The 18,062-nt window shown below is 36.0% G+C and overlaps 1 protein-coding gene across 1 annotated transcript in view; it reads left to right on the top strand.

Annotated features, from left to right (window-relative positions):
* Positions 1-18,062, top strand: part of TLL1 (tolloid like 1) — a 326,873-nt gene that overhangs the window by 164,102 nt on the left and 144,709 nt on the right. Inside the window, exon 6 of the mRNA XM_068989937.1 lies at positions 13,046-13,224. Within this exon, the coding sequence (XP_068846038.1) occupies positions 13,046-13,224 (179 nt within the window). The remainder of the gene's footprint in view (positions 1-13,045; positions 13,225-18,062) is intronic.

Below are 18,062 nucleotides of genomic sequence, written 5' to 3' on the forward strand. Positions count from 1 at the left end.
TAGATTTGCTTCTTACAGGATGATAACAATACTCTCTTCACAACAACTATCCTGTAAGTTGTGAAAATGCTTTGTTACATTTCAGTAAGTATTCCTACAAGTAGTGTGTTAAACCTTGGTAATATTCAGCCAATTTAAAGGAATATAGAATACAGTGTCCCTTAAACTTATTTTAAAATGGAAGCAGCCATTTCATCCTTCTAATAGTGAAGAATGTGATCAGTATCCCAGAACACATTTTGGGAAATGCCAGCCTGAGAATAAAATCTAGATTCTTGGACATAACGTTTACGACAGCTTGCATTTACTGCCTGCTTCTGCCACCACATCTCTTCACAAATCCCATAATCTAGCCAAGTTACAGTAATAGCAGTCCTCCAAGCAATTCTGTATAGTGTAAGAAAGACTTTTCATTGTGAAAATTTTCACTTTCCCCTTGTGAAAAGTGAAAGTGAAGTCACTCAGTCGAGTCCAAATCATTGCAACCCCACGGAGCATAGCCCACCAGGCTCCTCCATCCATAGGATTTACCAGGCAAGAATACTGGAATGAGTTGCCATTTCCTTCTTCAGGGGATCTTCCTGACCCAGGGATCGAACCTGGGTCTCCTGCATTGCAGCCAGATGCTTTTACTGTCTGAGCCACCAGGGAGACCCTTTCCCCCTGTGTATCCAGTTAATTGGAACTTATATTTAAATATTTGAGTATTTAAATTGTTTCCACTTTTGTTTGTTTGCTGAGATTAGTTGGTAGGGCACGCTGTCTACTTTACACCACATCACATCAAGAAGCACATATTCCTGCACCTACCATTTTAGTGATGCTAAGAATTATCAGTGGATTCAAGTGGTGACAGCCACGCCCCTCAATTTTAAGTTCCCATCAGTGGAAAATAGTCATTTTCTCATGTTATTGTTTTCTTTTATTCTTTCTACATTTAGCTGAAATTCTTCTATAAAAAGGAATTATCTCTAATCAGCTATAGCTATTTGATACCTTCTACTATTGTTCATATGTGGAATTTAAATAAAATGCTTAAATCCTTTGGAGGAAATAATTCTTGCCCTAATGATATATATTCTTAGGTTGGGAAAAATATATATTGCACTAGGTATTGGGGGCACTACATCATCTGGCTTTGTCCCATCATATTTTCCTAGAGCATTTAAATTAACTTAAAAAGTAATGAGTTTTAATTTTGGTCCCATTAATTGACATTAAGGAAAAACATACATTGTTATTTTTCTGTTTATTTTGGATAATGCCTTAATGTTTTACCTATGAATTATCTACATAATGTTTTCTTCTAAGTTACTTTATTTATTCTTGATAAGTTTTGATTATGTTTGAAGTCTCTTCTAATACTTTATATATGATGGTTTAGTCACTAAGTCATATCCGACTCTTGCAACCCCATGGATTGTAGTCTGACAGGCTCCTCTGTCCATGGGGATTCTCCAAGTAAGAATACTGGAGTGGGTGGCCATTTCCTTCTCCAGTGGGTCTTCCTGACCCAGGAATTCATCCCGGGTCTCCCACATTGCAGACAGATTCTTTACTGACTGAGCTACAAGGGAATAAACGTCTAAATCTAAACTATCATTCCTTCCTTCCGGTTATCTAAAAGGAGTGGATATAGCTCAGGTTACATATTTCTAAATATACAACAGTACATCTTTTCTTTACCCACCTTTCAATTTTGTAAAATAAATACATCCAAAGTGCCACTTAATTATTTTATTGACCAATTTCTGTTTGTAACAAATTCATATGTATATATACTCATTTTGTTTTATTAATTTGGCTCTTTTCAAAGTTTTCCATTTCACTCGTTTTACCCTGCTAAGCTATTTTATTTCATATATTTCATTCTCACCTATTTTTGAGCTATCCATGGGGATACTCTGCTCTATAACAGCTATCATAACTCCAGTTCCACTGTTGGCTCAGATGTCTGCCTTCATCAGTGATGAGGGCAGGGAGCTTACCTCTGCTCCTCATGACACCCAGCACACTGCTTTAGAGGTGGCTACCAGGCAAGGGTCAGAAATTTACGTGTCAGCTGAAGTTCATTGTATGTCATCCTAAAATAAAACAATGTAAGAATTTAAAGGGGTTTTGAAAAACATGCAAAAAAGACACAGATGTGTATAGCGGACTTTTGGACTCAGAGGAAAAGGGAGAGGGTGGGATGATTTGGGAGAATGGCATTGAAACATGTACACTATCATGTAAGAATCAAATCGCCAGTCTATGTCCGATGCAGGATACAGCATGCTTGGGGCTGGTGCACGGGGATGACCCAGAGAGATGTTATGGGGAGGGAGGTGGGAGGGGGGTTCATGTTTGGTAACGCATGTACACCCGTGGTGGATTCATGTCAATGTATGGCAAAACCAATACAGTATTGCAAAGTAAAATAAAGTAAAAATAAAAATTTAAAAATAATAATAATAAATTAATTAATTAACTAATAAAAAAGAAAAACATGTATTCAATAATTTAGAGATTTGAAAACTGAAGTTATGACTTTCCTCAGGATACTTAAATCTGTAGTTACATTCTTGAAATTAGACCCTTGAGTTTTCTTGTTACTGTTATAGTGGTAACATTGCATTTTGGTGGTTTGCTTTGGTGCTAATTTTCCAGTTCAAAGTTTATACCGTATTATTATTTTCAATGATAGGAAGGATGATACTTTTTATTGAAGTTGATCAGAGCCTACTAATCATTCTAATCATTTTGTGACTTCTAAATTTTATTTGAAATTGCCATTATTGGCCAAAATTTCATGAAATAGTGATATTTTACCATGATGCTGCTGCATTTATAGCTCACAAAAGTTAATTTAAATTATCAAAGAGTTTGACAGTTAATATTGCATAATATAGTGAAGGACATCTAAAATAAGATATATCTTGAGTCAAACACTTAATGCTCTACTGGAGTCAGTAATGGGTCTTTTTTCTTATAAGAAATGTGACATAATTAGCCTCCAATTAAAATAAATAAATTTAAATTATAAAAAAGAGATGTGACATATAATGTATCACATTTAACAATACCTAGTATTGCAGTCCATGGGGTCGCTAAGAGTCAGACATGACTGAGCGACTTCACTTTCACTTTTCACTTTCATGCATTGGAGAAGAAAATGGCAACCCCTCCAGTGTTATTGCCTGGAGAATCCCAGGGACTGGGGGAGCCTCGTGGGCTGCCGTCTATGGGGTCGCACAGAGTCGGACACAACTGAAGCGACTTAGCAGCAGCAGCAGCAGCAGCAGTATTGTTGAATATGAAGAACCTGTAAAGTGGTGCCATTGATATGAATGGCAACATTTGTCTGCTCTGTTTGCTTTAATTTAGAAAGTAGATGCGTCTTATTACTTCTTATTTTCATCACTTTGACTGAGTTTACCTATTAAGTCAGACAACTTGTAACTCTTGCAAGTTTTAAAAATAAAAGCTGAAATAATCTCCATACTGGAGTGGGTTGCTATTTCCTCCTCTAGGGGATCTTCCCAACCAGGGAAGTTAAGAGTTGAGGAGTTATTAAATATCTGTCTGTGCTTGCACTCATTCATGTCCAACTCTGCAACACCTTGGACTGTAGCCCACTAGGCTCCTGTGTCCATGGGATTTTCAAGACAAGAATACTGGAATGGGTTGCCATTTCCTCCTCCAGGGTATCATTCTGTCCCAGGGCTTGAACTCACATCTCCTGTGTTTTCTTCATTGCAGTCATATTCTTAACCCACTGAGCCATCAGGGAAGCCCATTATTAAATATGGAATTGCCTATATAATTTAGAGCATAAAAAGTTCCCTTAGTATTCTGCTACAGTCAATTTTTATTCAATAAATATTTATTGGGTATCTAATTCCATATCAAGCCATTGATAAGTATGGAAATAATAAAATATTTAAAAGAAAAATGTAGAAATCATAACTTTTTGCCATTTAACTCTAGTGCATTTCCTATTTTTAAGTTGAATTATAACTGTACATGATGTTCTATTTATCTGTATATATATATATTTATATGCATGTTTCTAGATATATGATATATTTGCTTCAGCTACAATGGTCATAGGCTTTAATCTCTATATTGGCAAAAGGTTTAACCTGAGCAATAAATATTTTTCAGTGAATATCTAATACCTTCTTTGGTGTTTATCTATTTTACAATATTACTAATTATTATCAGAAAAAAAGTGAGACCATTTTAAAACAGAAGTTGTTTGATTTTATTCTTTGTAAGTCAGAGATTTATGTAACTGAATTTTTATCTTCAATTATTATATGCTAATTTTTAATGATTGCCAAAAAACAATCAGACTTAGAATTAACTTATTTTCTTATTTTCTAGATTTTTATGTATTTTAATTGCATTTCTCTTTGGTAATTTTGGTTATTCAGATTATGGCAGTAGTCACTTACCCATCCATTTCTATTGAATTCTCATTTCATGTCATTTATCCTAACTTTGGGGCCTATAATATTGAGTGTAAGGTGTTATCTTGGCTCTCCCAGGTAGCTTAGATGTAAAGAATCTGTCACTAACGCAGGAGCCGCAGAAAACAAGGGTTTGACCCCTGGTTGGGAAGATCCCTTAAAGGAGGAAAACACAACCCACACCAATATTCTTTCCAGGATAATTCCATGGACAGAGGAGCCAGTCAGGCTACATTCTGGGATCTCAGAGAGTTGGACACGACTGGAGCAACTGAACAGACACTTACAGGGTTCTCTATGCTAAGAAGTTATAGTTAGGCAGAGGAAGTGTGCTAGCCATGATTCTTGTTCTCAAACAATGAAGACTGGCTAACTTAAACAGAAATCAATAGGAGCAAATTTATTATTATTTATATAAGGAAATTATTTTTTTTAAGTTTTGGAAGGAATTTATAGAATTAGACTAATAGAAAAAGTGAAGAGACAAACTGAAGGAGGAATCTCAGCAAGAGCATGTTGAATTATTTACCTTGAGCATTTCCATGACTTCTAAGGATGCTTGCTCCTAACTACTAGAGTCTAAGCTCTGTCCTGCACTTTGGGGCTCTGTTCTTTCAATAAATATTTATTTATTATCATTTTTTTGACCTTTTATTTTTTTCCAGTTGCATTGAGATATGTTAATAATTGACATATAACATATTGTTTTAAGTGTATAACATGCTTTTAGATTTGTGTATAGTTTACACATTTTGTTGTTATTGTAGTGATGAGAACTTTTAAGATCTACTCTCTTAGCAACTTTTAAATATATGATATGGTATTGTCAACTTTTGTCACATTACATCCTCAGGAATAACTGAAGTATGTACCTCTGACTACATTTTACTCATTTCACCCACCCTCAGATCTTGCCTCTGGCAACCAACAATCTGTTCTCTGTATCTATTGAGCTCTATTATGTGCCAGGCTGTATTCTAGGAGCTGGCATTTTGGCAGTGACCAAAACAGTGAACAAAATAAGTTTTCTGCCCAAAAAAACCTTACATTTTTTGTATGCAGGCAAAACACCTATGAACATAAATGAAATATGAAATATATTAATAGACAATCAATTCTAGGACCAAAAGGAAAGTAGTGAAAGTGGGATGGAAAGGTATTTGTATAGAATTTGAAAAAGTTGAGGAAACAAGCCATTTGGATATCTGAGAAACAGAGTTCCTGACAAAAGAATAGACTGTAAAAAGACTCTGAAGTAAGAGTAAATCTGCATGCTCAGGACACAGCAAGGAAACTTCATGGCTCAAGAGGAGTGACAGGGATGCTAATATGAGATGAGATATAGAGAATAAGAAAACTCTTGAGAGTCCCTTGGACAGCAAGGAGATCAAACCAGTCAATCCTAAAGGAAATCAATCCAGAATATTCACTGGAGGGACTAATGAGGCGGCTGAAGCTCCAATACTTTGGCCACCTAATGGGAAGAACTGACTCATTGGAAAAGACCCTGATGCTGGGAAAGATTGAAGGCAGGAGGAGAAGGAGACGACTGAGGATGAGATTGTTGGATGGCATCACCAACTCAAGTGACAAGAGTTTGAGCAAGCTCCGGGAGATGGTGAAGGACAGGGAAGCCTGGTATGCTGCATTCCATGGGGTTGCAAAGAGTCGGATACTTCTGAGTAACTAAACAACAACATATATAATAAGATACTTATATGTGAAGATTGTGTATTATCTTATGGGTATATATATATATATATATATACATATATATACTTTAGATTTCCCTCTGAGAAAAATAGATAGCCTGTATCAGTCAGCTTAGGCAATTTATGATGTGATGAAACTGAAAACTGAAAGTGTTAGAGGCTCAGTTGTATCCAACTCTTTACGACACCATCGACTGCAGCTCACCAGGCTCCTCTGTCCTTGGAATTCTCCAGGCAAAAATGCTGGAGTGTGTTGCCATTCCCTTCTCCAGGGGATCTTCTTGACTCAAGGATTAAGCCCAAGTCTCCTGCATTGACAGGCTCATTCTGTACTGTTTGAGCCACCAGGTAAGCCCTTATGATGAGTTAACAGCTCCCAAATCTCAGTGACTAGAGCAAAAAACACTTACTCCTTACTCTTATTGTATATCTGCCACTGTTTGCCTGTAGCTCACTGCAGAGGGTTTAATACAGTGTCCAGTCTGATGGAGAAGCCTCTTTTTGGAACATTGCAATTGTAGCAGAAAGAATAGAAACAATTTAGTCAACCATATTTGCTCTTAAAAATTCTCTCTAGAGAAGACACAAAAAAAGTTTGTGCTCACATGACATTGTCCAGAGCAAGTCACATGACTAAGCCCAGTCAGCAGGATACAGATGTATAATAATCTCCTAGAGAGGGGTAATAGTCAATAATTTTTAAATGTGGACACAATTTACAATACACTCATTGGATAATATTCAGGACAGAAGTAATCTGACTGGACATTTAAAAATTATATCTATGCCAAGAAGAGACTGCTGTGAGGAAGGCATAAAGCTTATAGAGAACTTTCTTTGTACTTACTGACTTTGCTCCACCAGTCTGAGGTCAAAGTAGAGAATACCGGGTTTTGAGTTACCTTCTTACTCTCTATGGCTTAGTGGGCTTTTTGAAAGGTGGTGAAAGTTTTCTAAGAGGGTAAGTAGATCTTATAATGGCTAAGCTTTAAAAGGAAGACTGAAATTTGAAATAAAAAAATCAAAAGCTGTGTACAAGAAAACAGCATCAAATCTGGATTACAGTAGAAAGAAACTAAGACAAGTTAAAGCCATGTTTTTATAAACCTGTCATGTCATACATAATTGTATGTGCATATATTTAGCTATTTAGTCATCTGAGCATCTAGAATTCTTCTGTTCCTAAACCAATGCATTTCCCATTCTTCACAGGACCATTGTAAAAGCCAGTGTGAAATGTATTTTTGCTTTCTATTATGAAACCTCATTTTATTTATTAGAAATCGGTATGGGTAAAGTTATGCTAATAAAAGATGTTTCAGATTAAAAGAATTGACCATTTTAGATTTAAAAAATCAACTTCATTGCTTGACTGTCTCCTGGATTTTGATTTGCAAAATATTTTCTTTTCTGACAACCAGCAAAAATGACTCAAAGTAGGTAATTTAGTTGCTGTATGATCCTCGGATATTTCAGTTTCATTATCATTGTTTCATGGTACCAAATGTTTCAGTTTAAATCTCCCTAAAATTTGCAAATTTTGATACATCTAATATTTTACTATTTCAGTACATAATAAATAACTATGTGTGTATGCTTAGTCGCTCAGTTATGTCCGACTCTTTGCAACCCCATTGACTGTCGCCTACCAAGTAACTCTCTGTTCATGAGATTCTCCAGGCAAGAATACTAAGTTGGTTTGCCATTCCCTTCTACAGTGGATGTTCCTGACCCAGGGATTGAACCCGGGTCTCCTGCATTGCAGGCAGATTCCTTACCATCTGAGCTGCCTATGTAGGTATAAATTAAAATGTGCTACTAAAAAATCTAACTGGGAGCAAAAATACAATATCTTGATTTTTTCCCTACCACTTACCTCACTTTTCTTTCTATTATCGATTTAGTATGCATAATTAGCTGTTATAATAGATACATAAATAATAAGTTGAATTACTACTTCCAATTGGCAAGGAAAAAAGGAAAAAATATACCCAACTAAATACAGAGTGCCAGAGAATAGCAAGGAGAGAGATAGGAACGTCTTTCTAAATGAACAATGCAAAGAAATAGAGACAAATAATAGAATGGGACAGACTTAGAGATCTCTTCAAGAAAACTGGAGATGTTAAAAGAATACACAGAAGAACTGTACAAAAAAGATCTGCATGACCCAGATAATTATGATGGTGTGATCACTCACCTAGAGCCAGACATCTTGGAATGTGAAGTCAAGTGGGCCTTAGAAAGCATCACTATGAACAAAGCTAGTGGACATGATAGAATTTCAGTTGAGCTATTTCATGTCCTGAAAGATGATGCTATGAAAGTGCTGCACTCAATATGCCAGCAAATTTGGAAAACTCAGCAGTGGCCACAGGACTGGAAAAAGTCAGTTTTCATTCCACTCCCAAAGAAAGGCAAGACTAAGAATGCTCAAACTACTGCACAATTACACTCATCTCACATGCTAGTAAAGTAATGCTCAAAATTCTCCAAGCCAAGCTTCAGCAATATGTGAACCATGAACTTCCAGATGTTCAAGCTGGTTTTAGAAAAGGCAGAGGAACCGGAGATCAAATTGCCAAAATCTGCTGGATCATCGAAAAAGCAAGAGAGTTCCAGAAAAACATCTATTTCTGCTTTATTGACTATGCCAAAGCCTTTCACTGTGTGGACCATAATAAACTGTGGAAAATTCTCAAGGAGATGGGAATACCAGACCACCTGACCTGCTTCCTGAGGAATCTGTATGCAGGTCAGGGAGCAATAGTTAGAACTGGAAATGGAACAACAGACTGGCTCCAAATAGGAAAAGGAGTACGTCAAGGCTGTGTATTGTCACCCTGATTATTTAACTTATATGCAGAGTACATCATGAGAAACACTGGGCTGGAGGAAGCACAAGCTGGAATCAAGATTGCCAGGAGAAATATCAATAACCTCAGATAAGCAGATGACACCACCCTTATGGCAGAAAGTGCAGAAGAGCTAAAGAGCCTCTTGATGAAAGTGAAAGAGGAGAGTGAAAAAGTTGGTTTAAAGCTCAACATTCAGAAAACGAAGATGATAGCATCTGGTCCCATCACTTCATGGCAAATAGATGGGGAAACAGTGGAAACAGTGGCTGACTTTATTTTTCTGGGCTCCAAAATCACTGCAGATGGTGATTTGCACCCATGAAATTAAAAGATGCTTACTCCTTGGAAGGAAAGAAGTTATGACCAAACTAGACAGCATATTTAAAAGCAGAGACATTACTTTGCCAACAAAATTCTGTCTCTTCAAGGCTATGGTTTTTCCAGTGGTCATGTATGGATGTGAGAGTTGGACTATAAAGAAAGCTGAGTGCCAAAGAATTGATGCTTTTGAACTGTGGTGTTGGAGAAGACTCTCGAGAGTCCCTTGGACTACAACGAGATCCAACTACTCCATCCTAAAGGAAATCAGTCCTGGGTGTTCATTGAAAGGACTGATGTTGAAGCTGAAACTCCAATACTTTGGCCACCTGGTGCGAAGAGCTGACTCATTGGAAAATACCCTGATGCCGGGAAACATTGAGGGCAGGATCAGAAGGGGACGACAGAAGATGAGGTGGTTGGATGGCATCACCGACTTGATGGACATGGGTTTGGGTGGACTCTGGGAGTTGGTGATGGACAGGGAGACCTGGCGTGCTGTGGTTCATGGGGTCATAAAGAGTCAGACACGACTGAGCAACTGAACTGAACTGAAAAGAATATTCCATGCAGGGATGGACACAATGAAATACAGAAATGTTAAGGACCTAACAGAAGGAGAAGAGATTAAGAAGAGATGACAAGAATACATAGACCTATGCAAGAAATTTCTTAATGACCTGGATAACCATGATGATATGGTTATTCCCCTAGAGTTAGAATGTGGAATGTGAATTCAAGTATGCCTTATGAAGCATTACTACAAGTAAAGGTGGTGCAAGTGACAGAATTCTAGCTGAACTATTTAAAGTCCTAAAAGTGATGCTGTTAAGGTGATTCTGTTAAAGTGCTGCACTCAATACGGCAGCAAATTTGGAAAGCTCAACAGTGGTCACTGGACCTGAAAAGGACAATTTTCATTCCAATCTCAAAGAAGTGAAATGCCAAAGAATGTTCCAACTACCATACAATTAAGGCTCATTTTACATGCTAGCAAGGTTACCGTCAAAATCCTTCACGCTAGGCTTCACCAGTATGTGAACCAATAACTTCCAGATCTACAAGCCGGGTTTTCAAAGGGACAGAGGAAACAGAGATCAAATTGCCAACATTCACTGGATCCTGAAGAAAGCAAGGGAGTTCCAGCAAAACATCTATTTTTGCATCATTGACTATGTTAAAGCCTTTGATCATGGGGATCACAACAAACTACAGAAAATTCTTAAAGAGATGAGGTAAGAGCAGACCATCTTACCTGTCTCCTGGAGAAACTTGTATGCGGGTAAGACACAACACTTAGAATTGGACTGAACAACTGGCCCACTCAAAATGGGTAAAGAAGTACAGCAAGTCTGTATATTGTCACCCTGTTTATTTAACTTATCTTCAGACTACATCATGCGAAATGCCAGGGTGTATGAATCACAAGCTGGAATCAAGATTGCTGGGAGAAATATCAACAACCTCAGATATGCAGATGATATCACTCTAATGGCAGAAAATTTTGAGGAACTAAAGACCCTCCTGATGAGGGTGAAAAAGGAAAGTGAAAAAGCTGGCTTGAAACTCAACTTGAAAAAACTAAGATCATGGCAAACTAAGATCATGGCAAATAGAAGGGGAAAAACTGAATGCAGTGACAGATTTTATTTTCTGTGGCTCCAAAATCACTATGGATGGTGACCACAGCCGTGAAATCAGAAGACATTTGCTCCTTGGAAGGAAAGCTATGGCAAACCTAGATAGTGTAATAAAAAGTAGAGACTTCACTTTGCCAACAAAGTGACTCTTCTGTTAGGTCCTTAACATTTAACATTTAACATTTCTGTATTTCATTGTGTCCATCCCTGCATGGAATATTCTTTTCAGTTCAGTTCAGTTGCTCAGTCGTGTCTGACTCTTTATGACCCCATGAACCACAGCACGCCAGGTCTCCCTGTCCATCACCAACTCCCAGAGTCCACCCAAACCCATGTCCATCAAGTCGGTGATGTCTGTAGAGTCAAAATTAAGGTTTATCTACGAACAGATGTGATAGTTGGGCCAAAAAGAATGCTGAGCACCAAAAACTGAATTGCGGTACTGGAGAAAACTCTTGAGAGTCCTTTGCATTGCAAGGAGATCAAACAAGTCAATCCTAAAGAAAACCAACCCTGAATATTCATTGGAAAGACTGATGCTGAAGTTGAAGCTCTAATACTTTGGCAACTGATGCAAAAAACTGATGCACTGAAAAAGACCTAACTCTGAAAAGAATGAAGGAAAAAGAAGAAGGTGGTTCAGAGGATAAGATGTTTAGATAACATCAATGAGCATGAATTTGAGCAAACTCCAGGAAATGGTGGAGGACAGAGGAGATTGGTGTGCTACAGTCTATGGGATTGCAAAGAGCTGGACATGACTTAGTGACTGAACAGCAACTATGGAATAAGGTAAGACATTTAATCATTTAAAGCCTACAGAAATAACAGGACTGACAAATATTTGTAACACTCAAAAAGACTGAAATATTCTTTCTCTGAAAAGTGAGCTTAATGATGTGCATTTTATAATATTTTGGCAAATTAATTTTGAAAAATTTCCTCTCTTAACTTAAAAAATTAGAAAAAGGTTTTGGTGTCTGGCACATCATAATCCCCATCTATTCAAGACCAATTATTTACTTCCTGTATTGCTCTCTAGAGGGGTGGGTGGCTCTTGGATAAGCTATTTTAATGTAAACCCTAATTGTTGAAGTTTTAAGTGTAATTTTATTGATAGCTCTAGTTTTAGTTACTGTATTATTGTACATTTAAAACTATTTTAGAGTCAGTGTCCTTATGTGTCCACGCCTGCATGTGTGTACACACTCTTTCACACACACTGACACGTTTCATGTATGCACACACACAAAATGGAATTTCTACGTTTTGAGTAGAAGAGTACCATTGAATATGTATAAATATCAGTAAGTTGAGGAACATTTTCAGGAGAATACTCTGGATAGTTCACATTCTGACAGTCCAAGATATTCTTTCAGAAGGTGAAATGGACTAACCACATTAAACTTTACCTGACCATTTGATTATTGATTGATTTTTCTTCACCAGTCAACCATTAACCCTAGATAATTTGCCTCTTGAAATTAATTTTTCTGTATTGACTGCTTTTAAAAGTTTTCCTTTTTAAAAAGTTTTCCCATAAGGAGGAGAAATATTCATTTTTAAATTAACCAACATCTTTCACAAATTTAATTGTTTTTCTCAAAGTTAAAAAATAAACTATGTTTTTATGCTTAATAGTGAAATAATGTATTATTGCTAGATAACCAACCTAAATGATTTACATGGGTTGTGGAGACCAAAAATTATATTAGAAATAAATGTGAAGTCTTGAGTTTAACTATATGTATAATAGCCATTAATCACCATCATAAGTATTTTATTATCTTATTATCTTCTAAATACTCCTAAAAAATGATTTAAGGCACATCTCCAACATCTTCTAATATATGAATTAGTACAAATGCACTGCAATTGATTATTTAGAGACTGGCATATACATTTACCATAGAAATTGGCTATGTTCATTAATGAAAAACTGTTCTACCTCTGACTGTGCTGAACTTTATATTTCACCTGAAATTTTAACAAATTTTCACCCTATTATAGTTAACTTGTCATCACCCTGTTTACCACCATTCACATTTTCTGCTTTATTCCAGATGCTGCTCCTATGTAGGTCGGCGTGGAAATGGGCCTCAGGCAATCTCTATTGGCAAGAACTGTGATAAATTTGGAATTGTTGTTCATGAACTGGGCCATGTGATAGGCTTTTGGCATGAGCACACGCGGCCAGACAGAGATAACCATGTGACTATCATACGGGAAAACATCCAGCCAGGTGAGAGGCTGTACAGGGTGTCGGATTTGAGATTGACTAAACATCTTTTAATAGGATTGTGCTGTTTACATTTTAATTTCTTACAAAATGTGAATTGTTTTGTTGATATTGTGGCTCAACATTTTCCTTGATTAAAAAATACCTATTATGGTGCTGATTTGTTCCTGCAAATCAAATGATCTTATGCAATTTTTAGATTTGCATTTTTTTCTTAAGGTTTATCTACTTTATATCTCTGGTTCTTTCAAAAAAAAATGGTGAACCATAAATTAATATTGTTAAATTTTCAAAAAGCATTTTCTATCCTTAGTTCTATAATTTATGTTGTTGGGATTTTAAAAGGGTCCAGAGTTTGTCACAAAATGTGCTGCTACCATAAAAATCTATATTATGCCACAGATAGTTTCATGAGAAAATTCCACAAAGTGAGACATTTTCAGGATAGCCCAAATATTTTCTTGAGACTTTCTCTTTATCTTGACTACCCTAAAGACAAATTCTTAAGAATGTTTCAAGTGTCAGTATTTCAGTAGTTAATATGTATTTAAATTTAATTTCCTCTGACAGTTGATGTGTAATAATAACCTCATTTATAGTTTTGTATTTGTTTTACCTTTCATAAATTCATAAAAATAAGCACATTTCAATTGCCAAAAGAAAACCCCTATTATTTAGAATTGTTTTATAAGATTGTACATATTTCACACATTGTTGTTTAGTCGCTAAGTTGTTTTTGACTGTTTTTGCAACGCCATGAACTATATAGCTCACCAGGCTCCTCTGTCCTTGGGATTTCTCAGGCAAGAATATTGGAGTGAGTTGTCATTTCCTTCTCCAGGGGATCTTCCTAACCCAGTGATCAAACCTGCATCTCCTGCATTGCAAGCTATGTGTTATTTTCTTATTCATAGCCAGTTTTAAGTTATTAATACAAACATTGAATTCCTAAGAATTTCCTGTGATTAACAGCATTGACCTATTTAGTCACTCACAACATATTTGTATTGAGGCATTATTAGATATTAGAGATACTTCATGAAAATTACAGAGCTTAGTGTAGCTATGTCTATATATATGCAAACATTCTAAACAAGTGAGAAAATGAGAATAGTCATATGTTGAGAATACTGTCAGTCCAAGCAAGGTGTGACAAAATGTGCTTTAGCAAGTCGGGAGATGTCACAAAAGAACTGAAATTTAGAAGTAAAGGGTTTCTAAGTGCAGAAAAGAGTGATGGTATATCTAACTGAAAAAAAAGAAAAAGGATCATGATTAAAGCTACAATTACAGATAATTAGATTATTTTCATCTGCTCATAGGGCTGCATGGTAAGTTACAAGTGGGAGATTAGTTGGTAATTACCAAAGGGGATTAGATCATAGGGATTTTCTATAAGAAGCCAGGAAATTTATCCTGGCTTTTATCCTAGAGATTTTATCCTCTAGCTACTGGAGAATAATCAAAGGATTGAAAGCAGAACAAGTTCAGATTTAAAAGAAATAGAAAGAGATTTCTTTCAGCTTATAGGGATTATTAACTGAGAATGGGGATATGGGAGTAGGGAGAATGAACCTATTAGAAGCTTAAATGAGTAGTCTATAAGAGGTGACTGAGTCCTCAGTTAGGGTGGTGTAGACCAAGAAGATGAGGAAATAATATTTCAAAAATATTTTAAGAGAAGCGCTATATGAAGGATGTGAAGGAAGATCTTCAAAGTTTTATTTTTTAGACAACAGGGTGAGTGGTGGCAACATCAAATGAAGTAAGCTAAGAAATATGGATAAAACAAAAAGCAACATACTTTTAAGAGGGAAACGACAAATAATAATTTCATTTAGCAAATGTTTGAGTTTGAGAAGCCTTTAGATAATTGAAGTAGAGATATTTAGCAGACAAAGGAAAGCCGAATCTAGACTTTAGGACACATCTAGAAAGGAATTTGATACAGGATTTGACTGTTTAGGAAAATGTTGGAGAAAGAAGGAAATAAGATTTCAGGTAGAATATGGGGAATACCACCATTTAAGTTCAGTTTGAGAAAATCTCTCCAAAGATTAAGCTTGGTCTAAGGAGCAGGAGAAAAATCAATTAGTGTAATGTTACAGGGAAGAGATCATTTCAAGAAAAAGAAGTATTCTGTAGTGTTGAAAGAGAAGTAAATAAAATCTCTATTCTCAATAGAGAAGACTCTTTAACTCCTCAGCAGCTATCAACGTTCATCTAATACTTTTTTTTTATCACTGGGAGACAAAGAGGAAATAGTATTTCTGATGATTACTCCAACTACCAATTAAATGAGAAAAAGTTTTCTATTGACTACAGTTATTAAGTTTCCTCTATTATGTTGACAAAATAACTTATAAAGAAAGTAACTTTCAAGAATGTTTCTTGCTCTTAAAATTAGGACTCTGATTCAACATGAATTTACATACCTACAACAAGCAAGAAATGTATAAAAAGCATATAAATATATAATACTTAACATAGTACTAAACTAATTATGGTTTTTCTTTCTTGTTGTTGTTGAGTCACTATTCAGGTTAATGGAAAAGAGTAATTTATTTAGTGAGATGTTCTGAGTATTTGGAACTCTGTGCACATTTTGTCACCCCTTTTTGGATTCAACAATATTCTCAGCATATGACTATTCTCACTTTTCTCATTCACTTACAATAATTTGTATGTATGAACTCTTGGCCCTCTGTATTTGTAGGGTTTTGCATCCATAGATTCAACCAACCTTTGAATCGAAATTTATTCATTGTACTAAACCATTTTATATAAAGGACTTAAGCATCCCCAAATTTTGGTATCCAAGAGGTTCCTAGAACCAATCTTATCCGATACTGAAAGCTGATTGTAATTCTAATATGAAAAATTCATGTTGGAGAATAACTTTCAACAGATCTGTGTCTTACTCAGAAACTTAAGATCAAGTGTTATTCTAGGGCAATGTCTAGTAACTGTCAACTTTAGCTTTGCATTCATATGCAAAATTAGTGGCTATGTATGATAGGACCCAGTTTTGTACAAGGATTGGATTACTTTTAGATTAGTTTTAAGCCATTTTAGAACAGGCCTTCAAGAATGAGGCTTTTCATTAAAAAAAAAAAAATGTTTAGGATGAGTTTTGCTGGTGCTCTGTATCTCTGATTTTCTTTTCCCTTCTTTCATAAAATAAGTCTAATTTTCTTTACAGAGTCCATATATGGCTGTGTTCTTTTTAGCCATTATGTCATATATGTGGTAAATGCTCAATTATATGCTTCAGAAGGTATTACCAAAGTTGCTTCATGTTCCACTTTCAGAAATTTTCATGAAACATTTTGCTTTACTTAAGGAGTATATTCACACATTGTGCTTGGAAGTTGACATATCCAGTAGATTACAGGTTAAAATTAATAAAATCAGCTCCATAGCTTTATAAACATCATACTTAGAATTGGATATACTAAAATATACTTACTATTTTTTAATGAAGGGTAGAGTTATAACACTTGCTTCTGTCAGGTTAAAGACAATGTAAATTATTTCCTGAGAAGAGTAATAATAGCCACAGAGATTTCTGGAACATGTATCTCATTATTTGGTCTGTTAGTTCACTGAAAACTATTTAATGTGTGAATTCATTGTAAAGGTGAACTAAAACACTTTTAGAGAAGGAAATGGCAACCAACTCCAGTATTCTTGCCTGGAGAATCCCATGTACAGAGGAGCCTGGCAGACCATGGTCCATAGGGTCAGAGAGAATTGGACATGACTGAAGTGACTAAGCACAAAACACTTTACTCTGGGCTACAGGTTCTACAACTTAAGGCTGATTGTTTCATCTTTAATGCTTAAGTGATTTGGGGGGGCTCCAAAATCACTGCAGATGGTGACTGCAGCCATGAAATTAAAAGATGCTTTCTCCTTGGAAGAAAAGCTGTGACCAACCTAGACAGCACATTAAAAAGCAGAGACATCACTTTGCTGACAAAGGTCCATCTAGTTAAGGCTATGGTTTTTCCAGTAGTCATGCATGGATGTGAGAGTTGAACTATAAAGAAAGCTTAGCACAGAATAACTGATGCTTTTGAACTGTGGTGTTGGAGAAAACTCTTGAGCGTCCTTTGGACTGCAAGGAGATCGAACTAATCTATCCTAAAGGAAATCAGTCCTGAATATCCATTGGAAAGACTGATGCTAAAGCTGAAACTCCAATATTTTGGCCACCTGATACAAAGAACTAACTCATTGGAAAGACCCTGTTGCTGGGAAAGATTGAAGGTGGGAGGAGAAGGTGATGACAGAGGATGGGATGGTTGGATGGCATCACCGACCCTATGGACATGAGTTTGAATAAGCTCCAGGAGTTTGTGATGGGCAGGGAAGCCTGGCGTGCTGCAGTCCATGGGGTCACAGAGTTGGACAGGACTGAGCGACTGAACTGAATTAACTGAGTATGTCAGTCTTCTCATCACCCATATGAAAGATCTTATGCTCTGTACATCACTCAGTTTCTTTATTAGCTTTTGGGAAACTTTTTAATCTGATATTTTCAGATTTAGTAATAATATAACAATTGGAATAAAATTTAAATAGTTGCATAAACATTGTAATAGTTCTGTTCTGAACTCTAACCTTGAATTTGGAATCCTAATACCTCAACTTTACATTTACATGTTTCAGACTGAGCCATAAAAACAGCCTTCTTTGGGTGCTGAAATTGTGAAAAATGAATTAGTGAAACCTAAACTCTATCTGAGGAAACATTTCTGGAACCACTAACGTAGGTCTACACATGTAATACTATGTTCTTTTCAGATTTCAAGAAATAATATTATAATACAGATACA

Source organism: Capricornis sumatraensis, chromosome 17 (genome assembly GCF_032405125.1).
Source record: "Capricornis sumatraensis isolate serow.1 chromosome 17, serow.2, whole genome shotgun sequence".
Classification (NCBI taxonomy): Eukaryota; Metazoa; Chordata; class Mammalia; order Artiodactyla; family Bovidae; genus Capricornis; species Capricornis sumatraensis.